At 38.9% G+C, this 23,924-nt stretch overlaps 1 protein-coding gene across 9 annotated transcripts; it reads right to left on the bottom strand.

The window, feature by feature from the left end:
• Positions 1-213: 213 nt before the first annotated feature.
• DCTD (dCMP deaminase) lies at positions 214-19,821 on the bottom strand. Of its 9 annotated transcripts, none has more exons than XM_085578757.1 (7): positions 18,133-19,821; positions 16,076-16,250; positions 15,442-15,547; positions 13,982-14,117; positions 5,110-5,226; positions 3,448-3,544; positions 214-1,528 (listed from the first exon to the last, which is right to left on the bottom strand). In XM_085578757.1, exons 3-7 carry the CDS (start codon positions 15,490-15,492, stop codon positions 1,450-1,452), a joined length of 480 nt encoding a protein of 159 aa, XP_085434883.1. In that variant the 5' UTR covers positions 15,493-15,547; positions 16,076-16,250; positions 18,133-19,821; the 3' UTR covers positions 214-1,449. The 9 variants fall into 9 exon arrangements, with proteins under 9 accessions (XP_085434883.1, XP_085434885.1, XP_085434881.1 ...); XM_085578759.1 differs by having other exon boundaries at positions 15,442-15,544; XM_085578755.1 differs by having other exon boundaries at positions 16,093-16,250.
• Positions 19,822-23,924: the final 4,103 nt, after the last annotated feature.

Below are 23,924 nucleotides of genomic sequence, written 5' to 3'. Positions count from 1 at the left end.
GCTGTAGGAAAAAGAAACTCAGACATTATCTTATAAATGGACACATAATACATTACAGTGATCCCTTTAGTAGTCAAATGGTTCATGAACATTATATTTTATGTAATACCACAAATGCACAAAATATGCTTTCCATATGATTGCAAAAACAAGCAGCGCTCTGGAGCCAAGTGCATGACTTAATATTATAATAATGAGTCTACTTCAGTGTAGTGGATTTTAATAAGACTTTAATAATACTGGTATGAAGCCAAATTGCATAATGTCCCAACATATGAAACAAAGCTTTTGTAGAGAAAATAAAAGCTCATTGAAGTATAACCACGTTAAAAAAACCAAAATAAAACCAAAAACAACAAAACAAACAACCACCAATGTTATCTAAACAAAGCCATTAGGCATACTTAATTTTTAAAAATCAAATTAGAGAAAATGAACTCAAATCTATTCCCAGATCTCAAGATAAAATTTTAAAGGATATTATTCTAGGCAACATTTATGAAAATGGAGGTACTATGTCAGCACTGGGAAACAAGCTAACACCATAATTACATCTTTTGGCACAGATATGGATATGGGTTGAATTTCCAATTTCTCTCACAGGACAAAAAATTATTCAGTTACCTTACAGGTGGAGTTTAAGACTGAGCTATGTTGGATTATCTAAGAACATCTTAGACCAATAAATTTATTTTCTTTTACGCATGAAAACAAATTCAGTGTAAAAGTCCCAGAGGTAAAGCACCAAATTATTTGCTCCCTCAAGCCCCTTTAATTCTGGAGTCTTGAGGAAAACAAGGATTTGAAATCACCTGTAAAGCTCACTCAGGCATGGACAATTCTCAGAACAGCTTTCTCTCTCAACCCTCCCCAGGTATGGCAATATCAGATAGCAATTAAAAGAAAAATCAGCATTTCATTTGCTGGGCAACAAGCAGAATAGCACACATTCCTAAAGCTGTAAAATCTTTAAAATATTTTAGTATTATGCTAGTTGGAAGATTAGAATTTGTATGGATAACATTTTTTGTTCTTTATTAGGGTCAATTGTGAAGACCCACATATCCAACAGAGAGATCAACATCTATTAGCATATTCCACCATACTACTGGTTACAAGTTGTGCTGTTAAACTGAGGCTAAATCTATGCTGACAGCCCACCAGAGCATGTGGTGATAAATACAGGAAGAATCAGAACAGTTTTCTTTATTTACATTGTTTCATCTATGTGTCTCCACTTTTTAAGCAGTTTTGATAAAGGCATAAAAATTTTTCAAGTAGATTTAGATTCCACATGACAAAATGAAGTAAACAGGACTTAGATTTCTTATAAGTCTACTTTAGCTACAGAAACCATTAAAAAGTTGCAAGTAACTTTAAGATGAAAGACATTAGCAGCTTTTTAGAAAAGGATAATCACACTCTTCTAAAGACTTAATGACACATAATTCACAGAAGCTTTTGACTTGGTCTGCTGTTAATTGAATCAAAGTCGATGATGATCTTGTTACACTTTGGCTTGAATTCCCTAAAAAAAGAAAAATACAGATATTAGTTAGTGAGTAGTTAAAACATTTTGCTTGCTTTAGTTCTAGCTAAATTTTTGAAGGAATAAAAAAACCACAAAAAACACATCCTTGGATTCTTGTAGCTTTCTTCTCTATGGGAGCCAATTATAGTGCACCACACTGAGAGAATCCTGGACAAGAAAGACTAAGACAAAGAGACACATGGGGTGGGTTACCCTGTACATTCTTCAGCTATTGGAATTTATAAATTACCCAGGAGTCAAAGGACTTTTACCAACTTAGCTGCAGGTGGTGGCATAATGTTACCAGGTCTGTGATTTTTGTTCATATATATTAATATTTCAAATATTTTTAATATATATTTAAAGATCTAGGTACAGATGTAGGTATACAGAAAAAAAAGCTTAAATCTTCTGTAAATATATGCATATAAAAAAGATATGTGGAATACATTTTGATAATGTTGATATTTTGATCAATTTTTTCCTGCCAAGTTTTAGAAAAAGACTTTCAAGCTTTGTGTCAGCATAATAGAATATTCTTTGTGGAAGGGGAATAGATCACATTATGCCATACTGGGTAAAACCCAAACTAGTTAAGAGGGAATAATTTAAAAATTGTAACTTTAGAACTCTAAAATTAATACTGCTGCAAAATGTTTCCTTTTATTATCATTACAGCATCTGCTACAGCAATTAGCAAGGAAGGTATACAGGGACTGAGCATATATTTTCCAGTCTACCAGTAAACAAAAGATTATGCAAATAGTGTGGATTTAGTGCCTAATTAAGCTCTGCAGTTCAGTTCAAGAGATTCATTAAGTACCACCTACATCCCCAGCAATCGATACAAGGATAAGTAACAGTCAACGCAGGAAAGCACACGCTGCTGACCATGGAAACTCTGAATGCTTTGTTCTGAATAGCAACCTGAAATGCAAGAAACATTTCTCACCTTGGAGAAGTTACAAGATTTGACTTGCAAGAGAATGATTTATGCTTCTTAGTCAAATAGTCTTAGTAGACAGGAATACACCGAAGGACTAAAACTGAATTTCAAGTACTGCTGTGTTTTTCCATGGATATTTCTTAGCCCAGTAGGTATCTTTCATCCTAAAATTTTATCTGTCAGAATTGTTATGTTTGCAAATTTTTCAAAGTATTTATATTAATACTGTAAAACTTTTTAGAGTTGCAAAGCCTCCCTGACTACATAATTAGCCTCACACACAGCATGCTGCTCCCATCAAACTCGCTGTTGAACAGACTGTTTTCAGGTATCTCTGTCAGTGTCTTTAAAAACCCCACTCTTGAAACATTTTTCAGCTTATCATTAATCTAAGGCAAATATTCCAAGTTTTACCCTCTTCTCACCTAAAAGATGACTAAAGAAGATGAACAGCTATAATTACTAAAATTAATTATGGGCGGCTTGTTTGACACTTTCCCAATTGACAACAACAAAAAGATTCTGAAGTGTCAATAAAGATGGAGTAATCCACAAAACCAACGAAAAATCAGTTGGTTGTTTCAGTCCAACACATATGATCACAGGATAATTCAGGTTACACGTGATTTCAGGAGATCATTTAGCCCTACCTCCTGCCCAAAGGAGGGTCAAGGAAGATTCTCCCAAGTAAAATGTAATAAATAATCACCTCCTTGGCGATTTCACTTGCATCCAGGAACAAAATGTGTCATGGACTATTTTATCATACAAACGTTTCAAAATTGAACTCTAACCATACACAAGACAAAAGAATGGTGCAAGAGTCCTTCTACAGAGCAAGCCATCTACAAACACTACAGAGGAACAAAATGCTCCATGCTGAAAGAAGAAAAACATCTGTCCTAAAGTTGGTATCTTTCACATCCCCCTTTTTTCCATTCTAGAGTAAAAATAAAGTTAATTTTCTCACCTATATATAATACCTGCCAAATCAAACATTCGCCGTGCAGCTGTCATTTCTGTAGTGTCATGATACTTGTCAGACATGAAAATAACTTCCTTTATGCCTAAACAAGTCACATAGAAAAAATGTTAGAATTACACTGATAAAAATATTAAATGTCTGGTGCACAAAATCAGAAGAGGCAGCATCCATCCACATGCTCTACAACTCCTTGGTACACCTCTACTCACAAATGTATGCTGTGTAAAATTGCTGAAAGATCTTTGCCTAAATCACTTAGGAAGGGGAGAAATATAAAGGCTTCAAAAGAGAATTCACAAGCGTTTCATAGCTGATCAACATCTTCCTGTGTTTGCCAGACAGCATGAATATCAATACATCGCAATTTAGTGGTGACCTAAGTGCATAAGGAAAAGGATGAGTAACTACATTGAGAACAAGCAGCCAATCTACCTTGAAGACCATTTGATTTTGAGTCTGTAAGTAGGAGAACTGTATGCAGCACAAATGCAGAATACCATAATCTTTCCCTCTTCACCTGTGGCAGCAGCTCTCTGGCCACAGAGAGCAACTGGCACAACATTCCCAGGCATTGTCCTGGGGAAGGCTGTGAGAAGATCAGAGAAAAGAATGATAAACAATTCTTATCTTCACTTGCTGAACCTGTTGTTGAGAACATAAGGAATATGTTATGGAGATTTGTTTACCAAAGGGTGATTTCTTAATTGGCCAATGGTGATGGTGTTTAATTGAAGGACCAATTAGGTAAAACTGTATTGGACTGTCTGTAAGGGCGATGGGTTTCTTAATGAGTACAGTATAATAAAGTGATGGATCAGCCTTCTGCACTCATGGAGTCAATGCTAATTATTACCTGGCCGGGGATGCGTGCTACGACACTCAGCCCCTCTTGATTTCAAACCATACTGAACCAAAATAAAGAAGTGTTCTGTTTACTGCTTTCTTCCTATACTCCTGTGGCCATTAGTAGTGGGAGACACTCCCCAGAACAGCAACCCATGCTGGGACTGCATGACTTTACTCAGTGAGCAAAATACATGCTACTTTAAGCAGAGATTTTTACAAAATTGAAGCCTGCTGCAGATACTGCCTAATCTCAAAAAAGGAGACACATTTAGGTCAGTACACTTGGTGCAGTGGCACAGATTTATAATAATTGTAATGAAAGACATAATTAAAGTAGGATCATAGAAATCTTATGACATTTATGAGCAAAAATATTTTAAAATCTTCAAATATCTACTATGCATCACATTCAAATTAAAATTTCATGTATATACTCCCAACAGACCTTTTGTCATGCAGAAGTTTATTTCTTTCTGCCCTACTCTATTCAATGTGCCAGAGCACAGTAAAATTGACAGTAATTATATGCAAAGCCTGTGTTGTTCTTTGGCAGCTCCTGGTCTAAGAAGTTACAAACCTAAATTAGAAGCACGTTTAGAATCACAGTAGATGCAATTAGCACTGGAAAAATTTGGCACCATTCAGATGCAAAAAACCCCCACAAGTAGCATCTTATGAGGTTGACAGTGCAATTAATTTAGATCTAACATCAGCAATTTAACATTGAATACATCTATTAGAAGATGCCAATGAGCAGGCAGCATTGCAACCCTGAAAAAGTAAGCTGGCACTACTGCTTACCTGCCTGGATGATGAGTTTTGCACATTCATTACATGGAAATAAGGCAACATACATGCTGCAGCCTTTCACATCAGCTGAGTTTTTGTTCATGATGGCATTCAATTCGGCATGGCACACTGATTAAACAAGGGAAGAAACAATTCATAGCACTGATCATTAAAATAAATTGGTCAAACCAAATTTAAAGTGTTACAATATAACTGCTTGCATTATTTTCAAAGGCAAATAGCTTGCACAGCTTATCATAAAGGGCAGAGAAAGAAATAAAAGCAGAAATACCAAGATCAATGAAGGTCAATTGTTCTGACCAGGCTGCTGATTAGTAATGATATCATTAAGTGCATTAGCACTGCCATTTGCTAACACCTATTGCAGGCAACAAAGCCGTAGGCTCTGGGCCAAGCCATTGCAACCACCCTTAGTGAAGCAATATCTCACAGCTTCACAACTCTCTGGAGTATCTAACTGCCAGTATAAAACAGCTCATTTATGTGTTTACATGCACAGATAGGAACAGTCTTATGGCTGCAGGAGCGCACTGTGCGCTCTTAAAGGCAGCAGAATCGCCAAGTAAAACTGAGCAACTCTATCCTCTGGGTCTCAGAATGGCTCAGCATTGCTGCAGGATTCTCCCACCCCCAGAATACACAAGACACAATTGGCCATTAAAACATCCAGCTTCAATATTAGAGTGACTTTACTGCTCATTAAAAGGTGCCAGACTTTGTAAGCATGAAAACAAAGTCCTGTATTTCTCCATGGATTTGGGATAGGCCAGGTAGCAATGGACCATCCTGCCTTACTCCACCATAACACAATAGCTCTTTCAGGACAGACAGCACCAGTGTTTATAATGTACACATGAGCAGATTATCTAACGTGTTACCAATACAGCTGAGAAGAGCACAGTTTCTGTGTTGTCCACAATCAAGCTCTGAAAAAAACATTATGATCTCTGCAAGAACTTCCTGTTTACTCCTAGGAATAACAGCAAGTTGCATAATTTATATACCTACCTACTAAGAAACTGCCTGCTGCCCTGACTTCCTAAACAGATGCTGAAGTGTGGTGTGGGTTTAAGATCATTTAGAGACCTACATGTGCAGACAACTTTAAGAGGTTTTCCACTGCTTGTTTTGAAGAACAGATTTTTTAAAAAGTAGTTTTTTTTCTCCCTTGTGCCCATGTGCCCATGAAAATTAAAACAGACCAAGTTTCACAGCACAACTTCATAGCAAACTTAGTGCTATATGCTGACCTCTGTGTGAATGATCTCATCACACAAATAACTGACTGCAGTACCTTCAGCACACAGGAATCATTGCTGAATGGAAATGTTTTCCATATGTGCTACATGTCTACATGGAATTTTCTATACAACAGCTAATGCACTACAAATTTACAGCCTAACTTACAGTACACAAACTTTCCCATGCAAGCAAGTCACAAAGGACTAAACACTTGCAAAAGAAAGCTCAGTATTGGCTTCTACCATGCCCATGTTATGCTATCCACATACCTTCTCATAACCAATAAAGCCAGTAACCAACACAAAAAATAGGAAATTGAAAAAGAAAAAAACAACCAAGAGCCAAGAGCCATCACATTAAGGCTTCTTTCATTATTTTTACTGTTTCCATTGCAACTGTTACTGGGTCACACTGCATTTCAAATATATGCCATTAAGTGTATGAGAAATGCAGTTACATGAATCTATACATTTAGAAAATATGTTGAACTCCAAGTACATTACTAAGTTGCACCAATCTTATAAAGCCTTTACAATAAATAAACAAAGAATTATTTTTCTGGGGCTACGGAGGACTGAGTAAAAGAGTGACATAATTTCAACAACTAGAAGTAGGGTTTATGTCAACAGGACAGAAACATCACTTTTAAGTTTCTTTGAACAATATATTTGTGTTCTAGGCAGCAGTTTAAAATATGGAAGGCATCCAGAAAGAAGGATATTTTCAAAGGCTCCCAAAACTAAAAAAGAAGCAAAACCAATGCCTTTAGTAAATATTTTTCATTCACTAAAACTCAGAAATCTTCAGCTGTAAAACCAGACAAGTTTCATTATTAGTACTGCAACAAGTTTCCTTCCTGCACTAATGAGAGAAAAAGGTTATTTTGGCAGGCTTCTACAAACTTTCAACAACAAACCTCTTCCCAAGCAAAAACAAGATCAGGCCAAGAATAACTTATAGAAGATAATCAGCAGGAGCAAGGGAAAACCATAAATTTTGCCTCTTGACCATCTTCACACAATCTAAAGTTTAGAAAAATTACAACTATCCCATGTGGCCAGAAGACGTAGAGACAGCAATAAGAAACAGAAAATCATTCCAAGACAAGAAGTACTTAAGTCTACAACAAACCCAGCATGTTTTCATTTCAAATTGAAAATGAGGGTTATTTTTTCATCTGCCTAACCAAGTATTTCTTAATGAACTTACTGCAGAAACTAGTACAGGACCAGAACCTTGCACTGATTCCAGATGTCATAATTTTCCATCCATTATTACTTTTTTAGTCTACTGGGCCATTAAATACCAATGTCTCAGTTGCTGTGATTTGAAAGTATATTCTGGGGAACTATCATTACACTTGTCTTTGTTTTATACATCTCCCTAGACATGTGCTACTTATAAAGGGTTATTATGCTAGATGGTTCTTAAGAAGGTGCTGGCATCAGAGAAGTATTTTTAGGCTTTGTCCCATCACTCTTAATTCTCTCTTACTCATATTTATCCCTCTCTGATAAATAGGCATTGACCAGGTAAGATAGGTCTATTACCCCCAGATTTTTCTTACAGACCTCCCCAGCTTTTTTTCTTAGAGACCGAAAACAAATCCAGATGTCCAAAATCCCTCTTTTTAATTACTAACTAGTTTAGATTTGGGGTGTTATGAAGTTTTCTAAGCTGTTAAGAGCTCTTGCTAATAGTAACAAATTGTTCTCTCTGAGATAGTAAGAAGCCAACTTAAAATAACCTTTCACAGGTGCACAGTATTCAGAACTCTGAAAACTGTATCTTTAAGCAATTCTTAGTAAAATTAAGAATTTTTACAATACCCTATGAGGGGCTTGAGAGCTTTGGTTTTTAAAAAAAGAGTATTCACATGTAGCTGACATAATATCAAGTCCACAACACTGGTTTCCATTCTGGAGAAGTAGCTTGAAAAGTATTCTCAAAAGGCTTCATTAGCTGAAGAAATAACCATGCAACGAGAAGTTAAGTGTGTGCTCTGACATTCCCACCACCTGCTACTAGGTTCATGAGAGTGGAAAAAAAAGAAAAAAAGCCAATAAATGACTGCTTCATTACTTGTAGTATTAACTGCTAGTGTTTGTCTCTTCTCATTGCATGCTGCTTTGTGTTGCATAGCTGAGGTAGCACTCATCCTTAAGCTCACCTGTAAACAAGAGACCCCTGTTTACCCTATAAATAGTAATTTTTCAGAATTGAACACTTAACATGAGCATGTTCCCAGCGGGTTGCAGAGTCAGAAATACTCTTCTTACATTCTAAACGTGTTCTGACTAGCAATTTCATGAGAACCACAAGACTAGTCAAGGTGTTTAATACAGTTTAAAGGCTTACATGCTTGATGAAGAGCATGCTAGACCACCGTAACTTTAAAGATCTTTTAAAGAAGCAATCAGAGGAAGGGCTGTGGAGAATGACTTTTTAGTGCTATTAATTACTAATTGAGCCAGACTAAGAAATTTGCTATCCTTTACTTGCTGGAACTCTGACACTGAACACACCAAGAATCCCAGAAGGTATCAAAACATTAATTTAAGGAATGCAGTCTGGAGTGACAACCACTCGGGGCAGTGGTTGATGAAACTGGAATTTGTAGAATAACAACTATTTTTTTCAACCTTTTTAAAAGCATAGGGATGGTTGCTGTTCACTTCATTAAGGGCAGGCAGGACACTGATCGTGGGCTGGCACTGCCCTCAGCCCTTCCTGCTGTTCTCTCTCTCTCTCTGTATGCTGGAGAAGCAGCTGCTGTGGTCAGGACACAGAGGCAAGGATAACAGCAGCAGATTTGTTGGGAGGCCTAGCCTCTTCAGACTGCAGTAAGAAAAACAGAACTCCAGCCTCACTGCTTTCTTCCACAAGAACTGGGAAGTGAAGATGGGAACAACTCAGCCCATTTATGAACAAGACAAAACTTGCTAAGTCAGACCAGAGAAACACCTCTCAAAATGTGAGCAGCATTAGCTAACCTATCCTATTTCAGTTTTTCCCATCCTGCTACAAGTTGGTTCTACTCCTAACAGAACACAGAAGTGTTTCTTAGCAGGGAAGTAGAACAAGAGGAATTTTTGTTTCTAAATCTCTAGACTTTCTACAGATTTGATGTATGATACCAGAATTGGACACAAATCCATGCAGTATGAGAGTGGCTGTAAGTGGAGACCATCTCCTATAGATCCCCTTTCCAGCTGAAACCTCATCTTTGCACTGCCAGTTGGAGAGAGAGCATCACACTTCTTCAGAGTGTCTTATCAAATTTTGTGCTGTCAAAATAACAGCTTCTACAAAACTAACATTTGCCTGAATATTGTTGAGTGTTCATTTCTATGAAAAATTGACAAAAAGCTCATAATCCTAACACAAGGAAATGTTGATAACAGTTTGTTTCATTTTACACAGCAGGTACTGTTCAATTAGAGTATACTTTTTGCTACAGCACATATTTTATCATATTTGAACCTGTATAAATATTTGTAAGCATACTTACTCAATATTTTCTGTATTGCTCAGAGGTTTCTAAATTTGCCAGTCATTTTAATTTAAAACCCTTAATTAGAGACTGGTTGTCAAATGGATGTTCTTAGACTACAGTGGAGACAGAGGGCATAACAGGAGCACAGCAACTAGATTTAGTGGGAAGATTTGCATTAATAGGACAAAAATGTAGTATTTTAAATGACTGGTGAGAGGAAACTGAACATCAACAAATCTTCAGATTCATCTAACAGAAACAGAGGGCACATTTCTGACTCTGAAAGACAGAATTTTGCCTAATTACTAAGAAGCTTCTACACATAGTACTGAACACAATGCTTAGGGAAGAGCTTTTAATAACATCTTAGTAAAACTAGCCTTCCATTTCTCTCATGTGCACAGACACATCCCTGCTGCTGTTACTGACTGGCAGCCTGGAGCCAGTCCCAACATAACAATGACATTTTTATTTTGTGCTAGAAAAATGGTACTCTGCAAAACACTCTGTGCTTTCTGATATAACAAAGCTATACTGTTCAAACATACACAACTAGAAGGAAGAGCCTCCATCCACTTCAAGAGTCTCATAAGGAATGCACACTACCAATACACGTGATCCATGTCACTATTCCTGTGATAACCTAATGCCTTGGGAATGTTTGCATCCTCTACGGAAAGGTGAACACTGGCTACTACATTTTGATGTCTTCTCACAGTAGCAGCTCAGGTTACACCTGGATTTCTTCATCAATCACAGCACTGCTCCAAACATTGAACTGAGCAGAATCCACGCTTGAGGGTGTGAGATAGATACATACAGTATCTTGCAGCAGACATAGGTAACCAAGCCAGTGGTGAATTTCAAACCAACAAATTTTAAGATACAGCAAAATTCAAGAGTGACTGGACTTGTTTAACCTCACAACAGAAGTTCAAAAGGCAACTGTTACCAGTCAGTGCACAGGAAGGAGGAAAGATTAACCACAGTGAATAAGAAAAACTAAAATAACATTGCTAGCATATGCAAGAACCTGAAAACTAACCACAGATAAATTTATTGAGCTCCAGAAGAACTGATGGATGCATTGATCCTACAGCTCTGATCAGATTTATTGTTTCATGACTAAAAATCTTCTGATTTCCACCCTAAATTTGTTATAGGATCACCTAACACCCTTCTGCAAAGATCGCCTCTGGGTCCAATCCCCCACTATGTGTGTGCTGCTCAACACAGACAGGGCCAGGGACTGACCCCTGGCCCTGAGGCCAACTGGCACAGACTGGTTCATGCTCATCTTTGGGCTCCCTCAGCAACACACTGCCCTCAGGCCTCAGGTTCCTCACGCTCCAGAGTCCCGTGACACCACACAGTTATTTTGTATGACTCAGTTCAAAGTGCATAACCAAGTGAGAAGACTTTTATGCAGCCCACCAGAGAGGCATTTTCCGAGCATGAAACGGAGTATGTGTTGCATATCTGCTAGCACGCCTGAGGGAAGGAGGAGGGTTAAGCACACCATCTCAGCAGGCTTTGCATTACAGGCCTATACCTGATGACTGTTTTCTTTGCAGTCCTTTTTCCACCCTGCCCTCTGGAACACCACTGGAAGAGCAATACTGAAGCTTTGTTCTGGAGAAAGCCAGTAAGAGTGGTGCAAAACACAGGAACCGAGCTAAGCGTTTACAGCTAACCCACAAGAGTACCCAGGACCAGGTGGTCAGCACTCAGATCCAACCCCAGACCTTTTCTGTAGCACTGCAGATGCATGAAGTAGCTCCAGAAGACATCTTCCAACTTAGTGTGGTGGCACATGCACAATTACCATCAGTTTCAACTAATAAGCTACACTGTAGTGATGAAAGTGCCATCATTCCCGTGGTTAGCTAATGGAGCACATAGTAAGATTGTACTGTCTCTGAACAAGACAGTCAGGAAAATGCAAGGATAAAAAGTTCAATTTACACAAATGCTGTGATGATTAGCAAAAGGAGAAAGGAAAAATGACAGTTTAATGAGATTTTAGCAGCAATTCTATGTGTCTCTGCATCTACCAGAATTTTTTTAAGCAGAAGATTTTTTTTGTATATATACTTGTCTGGTCTGTCAACTGTGCTATCAAGATTAATAAGAAATTGCTAGAGTTTAAATGATCTGTGAATTACAAAATAGGTTGTTTATTCATCACAGCAGACACTTTGTGTTACAAAGTTGTGATTTTTTTAATGAGATGAAGACTAAGATAATGGGGGGAAGGGCAGTAGTTAGACCAACTCCTGGAAATCAACTCAGCACTCCAAGCTGTTACTACTACGCTCATTTTTTAAACATCACATGCTCCACATCTTCTGCAGCCACAGTTAACAAAAAGAAAAAATTTCCCACATCGTCTTGGACAAAGAATTCTCACAGTAATTTTAGTATAAACTGGTCAGCTTAGATTTGAGTGCCTGGAACATACGCCAATGCCAGAGACCACCCACACTGATTTTAGCTCAGAACTGAGACCTTACAGCAGCATAAAAATTCAACCAAAATCAATATTCTGTTTTCAGTGCTTTATATTTAATCAGTGGGCTAACACTTGTTTCCTCACCCTATAAATAAAGAGCAGTCATATTAAGTTGTACCATTATGGTCACAGCACTATGTGTAAAACTGGTGGTTCAGAGCAGACTTCAAATTTGGCAGGAGAAGACTTCAAATATGGCCCTATATTGGGAATACACCTCTTACAAAAAATAATATGAAATGATCTCAAACTTAATAGTTACCATTAGAGGTTTTATAATAAATTGGTGAAGTGAACAAGGACAAAGTACTGGGGTTTTAAGAAGTCAAAAATATCAAACTGATGAATTATGTGCTGAGCCACTGCATATCATCTTTCACTTCAATGCTATAGAAAACCACAAAACGGATTTTAGAAAGAGCTCTGATGAGCTCAGGCTATGTCAAAACTAATGCAAGTTTAATTTCTCTATCACACCAATTGTTAAAGTTACAAGTAAGAAACAGAAATAGTAGGCAGAGATAAATTCTAGTCACTGGAAAAGGGTTAGTATTCCTCTGCAAAAGGTGAACTCTTGTGCTGACTTTCCCCAGCCCACGCAGGGAGAAGGAAAATTTCCCAAGAATCTGGTTCTCTCTTTTGTGTTTCTCTACCCTGCCATTCCTGAGCTCAAGACAGGCTCAGATACAGCATAGGATGAAGAAGCTCCTGTTTTTTCTGTGCCTGCAGCTTCTGCTGCATTGGTGTCACACACAGAGGTGCAGCAGAAGCTGGAGTGGGTACAGAAAGATGAAGGGGGACTTAAACACAGGGACTGTTTGGTCTCTTACCAGTTTTAACCAAGGTCTCTTACCCACATTGGAGGTCACAAGGCAGCCCAGTCTCCTTGGCTCCTGCAAACCACACCTGATCCAGAAAAGTCTGGATAGTCTACTGATAGGTCCCCCAAATTTAATGGAGGGCCCTTTTAATAACACTTACAGAAGGCCAAACTATGCCTACTGCAAAGACAAAGGCAAGATCCAAAGCAGCACTAAACCACATTTACCATGAAACCATCCTTGCTCTTCATTCCTTTTGGCCATTTAGTAAGTGGGAATCAAATCAGAGGACAAAATAAACAACAAAAGTCACCTCACCCATAGAAGGGTAGACCCACGCACAGAGACTTCAAGTCAAATATTCAGGTTCTTCACAATATATACAACCTATGCCATCAACACCTGAAATGGAAATTTCCCACAACTACTGGAGTTTATAATTTTAATACCTATATTTTAGACCCCATTACTTGTTTTGCATATACACACACTGTAATTTCTGTGGAGACAAACACACAGAAGCAGCAATTACCTGCATGCACTGCAACTGTGTGCTAATGAGCTGCTTCATATTTCCAGGCTTTCACTACCCAATCCAAAATGGCTAATATTTATGAACCTATTTCACCAGGAAGTCAGTCCTTCAAATAGACTGTGATTTTTATCCTGGTGTACCATATATGGACACATTAACATTATCAAGTGAGTGGAATAAAAATCAATACTTTACCAGCTGAACTTTCACAGATACAGACATCACAAATCTAACCTGTCAACCACAAGAAGTCTTACCATAAGGATATTTTGTGTCTAGTCTATTTGCTCCTGTTCTTGTCCAGGGTAGTACATCATCACTGCAACCATTAGGCATCCCATTGTAGCCAATTCCAACAATCTTGTTTTCTGAATTTACAATGCAGGCACCAACCTAAATAAAATCAGATTTATATAGCATCAACAGCATGCAAAAGAATGTGTCGACAGTCAAGATGAGACATGAATAGTCAGTCCTATGATTTTCATTTAAAAGATACAAGCTTCACTTAATATATTAAGTCACACCATCTAGTGAGCAGGGCTACACTTGCATCCAACTGGTGGGGCTTTGAAATAAGTCAGGGCAGATGTAATTCTGCTAACCCTTTGGTCATGCTGTTCCCATCCAGCCTGCCAGCACTGTTCCTTGTCTGCTTATGAAATAACCTAGTTCAGGGAGCAGAAACAGCACTGAATGAACCCCAGTAAACACCAAAGTTCAGCTACCCAAATTAGCTTTCCCAGCAGCAGTATGAGCAAAAGAAAAGTTATGAAAGATGTAACAGAAATACAAGTGTTGGCTTATGCAGGCCTCACAAGACTTTGTGGCTTTTTGCAATCATGCACTAAAATTCCAAACCTTTTAAGTCTCATCCTTTATTGCTTCAACCTAAATCCACAAAGGGACTCTTCTTAAATAATGATATGTGTCCCATTTTTATGTTTGCTGTCCATATTATCTGTTGAAATTGCAATAGTACTAATTTTAATTCATGCTCAACCAGTCCTTGGGTAACAAAACTTTAGCCCCAAGTGAATAACCTTCAAAGAGCTAAATGCTGTCATGTACAGAAGAAAGTGAACAGATTGTTTTTCTGGAGTTTTCTTCCTGTTTTTTTTTTCACACAAAAGAAGTCTAACAGGATGACTGGATCCTGCAGAATAGCATGTTTCATGAGCTGTTATCAATCACCTGAAATCAATATTGAACAATATTGAACAGAGGCACATGAAACACATGAAAAATGGAAACAGACAGTGAAGACAGGGAACAGGGGATCCTGAGGGAGGAACAAACTAGAAGAAAACTCCAGTCAACTCAATAACAAATTCTCTTACAGGTGAGGAAAAGAAACTTGTCAAATGTTGTGTCTTAAAAAATTACAACCTAAATCTTCCAGAGGAGTTTTATTTTTATCCTCCTCTAAAAGTGACTATATTTACTGGAAAAGGAAACAAAATACATGTGTCATTTTAACTTCCTGATGAAAAGATGATTTATAAAACTCCAAGCTACAAACGTATACAGAATTATACATGTGAGGTCAGGCCCAAAAAGAGTATTTCTGTAACAGAAGGTGCTGACTACGTTAAAAATTGAATAGCTATACACTGAAATAACTTTTATTAAGAAATTCACAAAATTGTTACATGTACATCTGATGTGATAGGCAATATAGATTAGGTTATCTTATTATTACATATTGCCTTCTTACCTGAGAGCTTGGATCTTTGCTTCTTTGTGCTGACAGAAAAGCTACTGCCATAAAATATTCAGGCCATTCCAAATAATCCTCTCTTTTTTTGCAGGATGCTTCACTGCTGAAACAATAGTTTATAGAAAAAAATAGCCATCAGCAAACACCACAGACCTAGAGTTACTACAAATTGTATTATTTTAATGTGCACAAGATTAAAGCAACCAGGATCAGAATGTGGCTAAGACCACATATTCACTAATATTTTGATAGTAAAACCATCAGTTTTAAGTGCTTTCCAGGAATTTATACATGCAACATTTCCTTTCAAGGAAAAGGCATCCAAGCAAGGTTGCAAATTGCATTTTCAGATAAGAGGGCTGAGATATTCAGAGCACTGAGCAGTTCAAAGACAGAGCAATTTATCCTTTATAGATAACACTTTGTATATTTCTAAGGTTCGGGTATATCATGTACTGCCATTCTTCTCACCCAAACAACATAATCTTTTTTTGATGACTGTGATAACTGCCAACTTCTAATCTAAGTTATTTTGTACTTCTGCTTACAACAAGTGCTCAGTAGCATCCTATTTGGTAACTTCCTCTGCAGGCATTAATTTCTGACCATATGGTTATCACTATAAATTTACCTCGTTACAACATTTACCACCAAAGATCTGAGGCCATTCCAAGAGTTCCCTGCTAGTTTTCTCTTGAGATTATGTCTTACGAAGCCTTGTGATAACTGACAGGAGACAGGTTCAAGAACTTTTCCTTTAGATATAACATGTAGAAGTGCCACAAAAGGTAGCTTCTTTCCCTACCCTGCAATGTAGATTTGGGGGAAAGAAGAAGGAAAAAAGGGTGATACATCATTTTCTCTTGACTGCTTATGGGTGATGGGTGAAAGCTGTTCAGACAGTGTAAGACACAACAGTGGAGTTTCTGCACTTTTCAGCTCAAAGAAAACAAAGGCAGACACCTCTCTCTCCACACATACATTTAAGCTTTGAAAATTTCAAACAAAAGTTCAAACTGGAAGAAATTTCCCCCAAACTCACTCACCTATTATTGCTACAACTTGAAAACCAAACCAATGGAACATCTCAAATACAATTATCAGCCTATCAAAATACAACAGGCACAGTATTTTTCTTCTTGGGCTCCTCTTACCAAAGACTACACAGGTTAAGACCAAGATACCCTTCTTGTGATGTACAGCCATGCACAAAAATACATCACAGGTAACTGCAAGCAGCAAGACATCTCTTAGCAACACTAGTACTGGCACTTTCAGAAGACAAATATTAGAAGGCAAGTGTTTAGTTAATAATTATTTTTATAACTAAACCCATGTATTAGAGGCTTGCAGTTAGCTTGTCATAAAGAGGTTACACTCTTTGAGTGAAAACAATGATAAAACTGTACTTTAGAAACCTACAATATGCTATTTACCAAAGATAAATTGCTGGTTTTGAATAGTCTGTATGTGGCACATTACAAGTTAGCAATTTTGGCTTGTTCTTGGAATGAATGAGGATCACCTTTAAGGCCACCATCTCAAAGTAAAGAGGGAAGAACACACACTCCTGATGTAACCCTCACACTTAGACAACACTGTAAATAGTGCCCAGAACTGTCAGTTGTCAAAGCAAACACACAAATCAAGCATGTGATTCTAAAAATGCCCAAACTGACTTGAATCACTGTAACTAAAGGGTTGGGGCTATATCCTACCAAGAAGGAAAAGCGCTCAGAGAAAGAAGAGATTAAAGACATACCCTCCCACCACTCTGTGCCAAACTGAACTTTGACAGGTTAACTATAAAATCAAGAAAATGTTTCAGTTATATGATTATTTAAAATATCTCCAAAAAACTGATTTACAAAATTTAAGCCACAAGTGGATTTTCAGTGATTGCTCCTGGCTAAGTGTCATTTACAGTCATGTCTTTGCAGAGGGATAAAACACAATGAAGAACTACACTGAATAAAATATTCTGGGATAAGGGTCCCAGAAAGATAGCAGTACTCTGAACTAAGAGGTCATGAGATCTCCTTTTGTTAAATTATTCCCTAGCAACTCTACTTATTCAAAACATAACAAAAGCTAGTATTTACTTTTCTAATAAATACAGAACTGTATGTAAGGAAAGGTCCCTCAGAGCACCAACTTCACAGGGAGAAGAGGATATCTAAAAAATAAGGGGAAGGCTTACATCAAAGAGAACATAAAAACCCCCCAAAGCCCTTACTCAATTACTTCTACTTAACATCACCGTGTTTGGCAAGACAATTCCCTCTTCTCAGTGCACAAGAACTCAAGAGTGTGAAATGGGTATAAACCACTTATTTTCTGATTGAGCAGAAGCCAAGGCCTTTGGCTACCAGTCAAGCACGCACACAAAAAGAAGTTTATGGATTTGGGGCAGCTGATAATCTTCTTTATGCTCATTTGCAAGTTCCAGAATTGCATGAATGAAAGCTACTCTAGAAAATACTATAGCTAGCTGTAAAACAGGCAATCAATGCTTGCCCTTAGCATAACCCATAAGAACTTCTGAACAAAAACAGAAACTGAAAGCTTTGAAGAATACTGCTAAGAACAATGGGGGAAAAGAAAAACCTAAATTTTAGAATAATTAGTAGTCTATAGAAAATTTGTAAAGGTTATTTCAAGGGAAAATAGAGAAAAATATTATATTACTAGAGAACACTGCCTCCCTTTTCAGATCTTTTTCATCCATCTAGGCTTCAAGTAAGCTGTGACACCTTCTGAAAAAGGAACAAATGTGATTCAGCTACTTAAGAAAATGGTCTACCATAATGAAAATTTCTTTTGAGAGTCCTAAAACAGAATTTATAATCTCAAATTTTTTCATACAACAATCATGACCAACAGCTATACAACAATGTTGCACAGCTGGAGGACTGAGGTGGGGGGTATCAGATCAACCTCCCACTTTTTAGAAGTTTTTCCTCTGCTTCCTTATCTTTGATATCATCTGCATTATGTTACAACTCTATTCGAGCAGCATTATTCCCCAGCATCATGTATACTACTGAAGACCGACTATTGAATACTTTGGCATTGAAATCACAGGTTAAAAAAGGAAGTGTGTATTAAAAATAATAAATAAATATCTTCAGCTAAACTCTTGTTCCCCAAAAGCCAAACAGGATATGGGCTCTTGATGACCTTTAATACAAACTTCCTCTTAAAATCTCATATTTTATGATCATTACTAGATTAAATGAATGTGGGATTTCCTTTACTTGAGACGTCTCATTTTTCCCCTCATATAGGTACTGAGATAGGGTCATTACATATTCCGTACTGGGAGGGAAGGTTTTCAAAGAGAAAACTCCATATTTCTTACAGAAAAACAATACTCAGTGCATTGCAAATTAATTATAGTCACAATTTTCTTGGGAGACAACCCATCAAACCTGTAAATATAAACAGCGTGTATGAATACCAAGCCTCAATTAAACAGTGTACGAACACTTGCCTTCACTGAACGTACTTCGCTTTTACAGAGTCACTTCTGACTTTAATTAATTGCCTATTACTCACGCAGGTCCTCATTTCCGGAAATAATGAGCACAAGACACCCCGCCTCCTCTTTTTCCTCTGCCAGCGATTAGGAAACCCAAAACCAGCCCATGCCCCCACCACGGAGCCCTTGGGGGCTTCAGGAAACGCTTGCCCACCGGACGGGTTTCCCCGGCACGGCGACGGCCGGCGCTGCCCGGAGAGCCCCCGGCTGCGCGGACCTTCCTCTCCTGCCTCTCCCGCCCGTCCCGGAGGATCCAGCTCCTCTCCCTCCCGTCCCGGAGGATCCAGCTCCTCTCCCGCCCGTCCCGGAGGATCCAGCTCCTCTCCCGCCCGTCCCGGAGGATCCAGCTCCTCTCCCTCCCGTCCCGGAGGATCCAGCTCCTCTCCCGCCCGTCCCGGAGGATCCAGCTCCTCTCCCGCCCGTCCCGGAGGATCCAGCTCCTCTCCCGCCCGTCCCGGAGGATCCAGCTCCTCTCCCGCCCGTCCCGGAGGATCCAGCTCCTCTCCCGCCCGTCCCGGAGGATCCAGCTCCCCTCCCTCCCGTCCCGGAGGATCCAGCTCCTCTCCCGCCCGTCCCGGAGGATCCAGCTCCCCTCCCGCCCTCGGAGGCCGGGCTGCTCCGCCGCCAGGGCTTCCCCCGCGGGCGGCCGCGGCCCGGCCCGCCCGGGAGGTTCAGTCGGCCGGCGTGCGAGGGCAGCGCGGCGGCGGTGGGAGAGGGAGCCGCGGGCCGGCGGGCGGGAAGAGCGTGTGAGGCCCTGCCGGCACTCGCGTACCCGCTCCGCTGCTGGCCGCGCTGCGGGCCGCTCATCCTGCCGCGGCCACGCCGCTCGGTGCCTCGGCGCGGGCGGGCGGGGCCGGGGGCGGGCCGGGCGTGCCGAGCCGCGCCCCGAGCGGCCCGGCGGGAGCCGCGCTGGGATGCGCCCGCAGCGCCGGGGGCTGAGCCCGCTGCCAGAGCCCCCGCGACACCATAAACCAGCCACCTGCGTGTCTGGTCAGCTTTCTGACACGTGCTGCTTCTGATGCTGTGCTTTGACACGAGCATGCGGGTTTTCGCCCTGCTCATGCTCTTGAGATAAATGCTATTTATTAAGGCTTGCCATTAACAGATTAAAACGTCGAAAAATCTGAGGTTTTATTTATTCTCTGGATATAAAGTTGATGTGGAAATTGAATTATGGTTTATTTGTTATGCTTTATATACCTCCAGCTGTTGCTAGGTCGTAGAAGTCTCCCAGGATGCACAGGTAGCTGAATATTATATATATATGTGTGTGTGTATATATATATATCCCATTACAGTGCAAAATAAGAGGTATGACAATAAATGTTAAATGTTCGTTTGTGTTCCTTGTGTGAGAAGCTGCCTACCTTGGCTGGCTGGCTGCCACTAGCGCCATGCCTTTGTGGAAGCACTCAAATGGGAGCAAGGTACACGTTTGCTCCATGGGGCTGCGAGGCATCAAGTGAAGACTGCCCAAACTCAGCCAAATGTGACCAATTCGGTTCCCACTGGAGGCAGAGAGAGGGGCAGCGAACTCCGTGATGGACAAAAGGAAAACGCTTGCCTTTGATACAATCCCCAAGAGGAGTCTGTGTGCACAAGCCATGGGTTTGCACTGCATGTGAGCTGCACCACTGATCTGAATGTGGTCAACTGACTTGGCTGAGAGAATGGTTTCCTGCAGCCTGGTCAAAAATCTTCCTCTTCATCCAGGAGGATGCTTCAGGTTGGAAAACAGGACATTTTTGGGAAACTGGGTACACAGCAGTCCCATCTCAGGAGCTGTCTTTATAACTCCTCCTTACTGACCATATGCACACCAAATTGTACAAGTTAGTACACCAATAGGAGTACAAGAAGATGGCTAAGCCAAGGAACCTGCCATGCTCATAATTATTTTTGAAGCTATGCCAAATCAGAGATCCTGCAGTGATCAACACAGAAGAGCATATTGCTAATATGTTTTCATATTAAGATTGCTATATCAATCAGCTTTTTTTTTTAGACAACTGACAATCTATCAAATATGAGAATGTTACTTATTTTCACAGATATTCCTATTCAGTTGTAACCAGAAAACTTGGCAAAAGCAACCTTCAACTGACAAGTTTTCCAGCCCTCAGAGTGGGAAAACATAGCTATTTCAGTTTGCAAGAATTCTATTGGCATAAGTTCATATGGACAACAAATGTTCATGTATGGTTTGTTAATGAATGAAAAGGAACAATTTAAATGCAAGAACAATAAAACAACTTTAATGAAAGTAGCATCACTCAGGAAAGCATGAGCCTGAAGATGAAATTAAAGGCCTGACAACAGTTGATCATGAAGACAGTTAAAGAGCACTCAATTAATCTGGAGAAAAGAAAATAAGAAAATTCTGTTCAAAAAGTTCTCTACTATTTGTGTGTCTGTTTCTGCACTCTTGAAGTATGAATTAAAATTGTAGCACTACAATTATTCATGCCAAATTTGTTATTTTTCATAATTAGGATTCTGAGGATAAACCCATAACATCTAACTACTACTACGACTACAGCAGTGATATACGGCCTGAGGAGGAAAACTTCTGGTGGAATTTTAGTTAGTAGACTCCTATAATGTTGCTAAGTGACACATCTTCTGGAAACCTTGCTACATTTTTATTTCCCCTAGGTTTTTTCAAAGAGTTATACTGAAAACTTCTCTTGTGGCCAAGTCATGACTGTTCCTCTGACAATGCACCATTGTACCTGACATAACAGCCTCTTTCTTTAAGCACACATGAGAAGAAGGGTACCTTCTTCACCTGGGCTAGGCAAGATTTAGGCCAGGACTAACTTCTCTGGCTGTTGCCTGCTTTACAAAAGCAGAAACCACCCTGGATCAGCTGTCTGAATCCTCCTCTCCATTAAGTCTGAGATCCAGAAGCTTATTTGTACTTTTCCGCTGCCTCAGAACCATTCAGATCTCTGTGACAGAACTAGAGGGCTCTAACTCAAAGCCCCTGTTATGACAGACAAGAATTCAAATAGGCCAAATTTCTTTTGAATTTATATCTGAAATCTAGTCCTGTGCTTGCACGTTCCTCTCTTGTTCCATAGAAGGAGGATGTATTTTAAAAAGCTTCAAGTATCTCAGGTAATCTTTCATAAGTTACCTTTGTTTGTGTCTCATTTCCTAACAAGGTCCCGAGTGTGGACTATCATGACTTTGCTGGATAGATGTCAATAAACAATCTGAGCTGATTACAAATACTTTAGATGCTCTTATTAACAAAAAGTGATACAAGTTTCAAAGACATGCTTAATATATAACCATCTGTCAAGTTGCTTATATTTTTAGCTTACTTCTTATGAAATATTCACATCTACCTTTTGTCAATTTTGATAAGACCAAACTTAGTTGAGTTTGGGGAACCCCCAGTTTACAGACCCCCCCCCCCACACACACACTTTCTTGCTGCTTGCCAACACTCTTTTAACTTTGCTGGCAAGCAAGATCTCTCCCCAAATGTACCATATGTATAAGTTGTTGCTCAGAGAGTAATGTCTGCTATTTGGCAGAATATGGAGCATGCAATTTGATACTCCACCCTGAAGTCAATCTCAAAACTTAAGGGAAAAGTAAAAAGAAATTGCTAATGAGCTGTTGTCTTTTTTTCTAATAGAAGGAATTTTTTGGGAACTAATTACTAAGTTTGAAGAGAAAGACAAATAAATATGACACTATGTCTTTGTATCTTCTCTATCTTACAGAGAAGTGATTGCTCTTGGAGAGAATAATTTTCACAGCTAGAGAACATTACTTTTTAGGCAAAACTAATCTTCTAAATATTTTTCCAAATAGGAATTTCTACCTGAGTTAAATTTTCCATCCAAACTTCCTTACAGTCTGAGGAGCACATTAAATACAAATGCAGCTGCTGGTATATGCTGCAGTTCTGAATTTCTATAGATAATCTAATAAAGAATATGACACTATAGCTTCCTCACTGCTCAAATAACATTTGTTGCAATGTCAGGCTGTGTACTGTGAACAAAGTCCTATTTTGGAACCCCCTTGCTGGAAGACCCAAACAGGGTTAGCTGCAGAAGCTTGTTAGCAAACCAGCCCATTAATAGACTGCAATCAACTGTTATATTTTTATATTATATTGTTATATTATATTGTTATATTAGCATTTTCTGTAGGGAGCATAAGTATGTCAGAATTACTATAGGATTTTTACATTTAGCATGTAATTTTTTATACTATGCAATTTTGGAATTACTTATTCATAAAGATGGTAAGAAATGCAATTTATTACCAGCCTTTGATTAAAACCAAATAGGATGATGTAATTGTAATTAGGGTGCTGATAGAAGCCTGTCACAGATTCAGTATTTTCAAAATCAGATGCCAAAATTCAGGACATTGAAATCTGTGTTTAGATGCCTACCTTTTTTACAGATTTATAAGCATTGAATGCCAGTGATTCTTGTGTATGGTGAGTACCTGTCAGAATCAGTCAAGCCAATATGAAGGTATTTTTATGCTTTTCATGTCCTAATAGGAAATCATTACTCTTCTCTATTCTTAGATTTTGATGGCTTCTTTATTAGGTTACCTTTCTATAGCATCTTTTCCTTGAAAACTAGAGTCTAGTTTTTCTTCCTGTCCAAGTGAAATACTATCTTGAGTATCACATTCTCAGTCTTCCAGAGAAAATTCTGCAAAATTCCCCAAATTCAGAATTTTTGCACTTTATTCTGTCTGGGATCAGAAATGAATATATAAATAATTCTCTTTAAACAGCCTTCTGATTAATTTTTAAAAGTATACAATTTTTTATGTCACATAAAAATTTTATGGACATATGGTGATTTCCTAATTTTGACTGTTTTCTTGTTTTATTCATACTTATGGTTGTAGTTATAGGCAAATATTGTCTTTGCAGTACCTTGATCACCTTGTTTTT

The sequence above is a fragment of the Lonchura striata genome, chromosome 4 (assembly GCF_050655825.1).
Source record: "Lonchura striata isolate lonStrDom1 chromosome 4, ASM5065582v1, whole genome shotgun sequence".
Taxonomy (NCBI): Eukaryota; Metazoa; Chordata; class Aves; order Passeriformes; family Estrildidae; genus Lonchura; species Lonchura striata.
The sequence above is the reverse complement of the archived record's forward strand: the minus strand, read 5'-3'. Positions and strand labels throughout refer to the sequence as shown.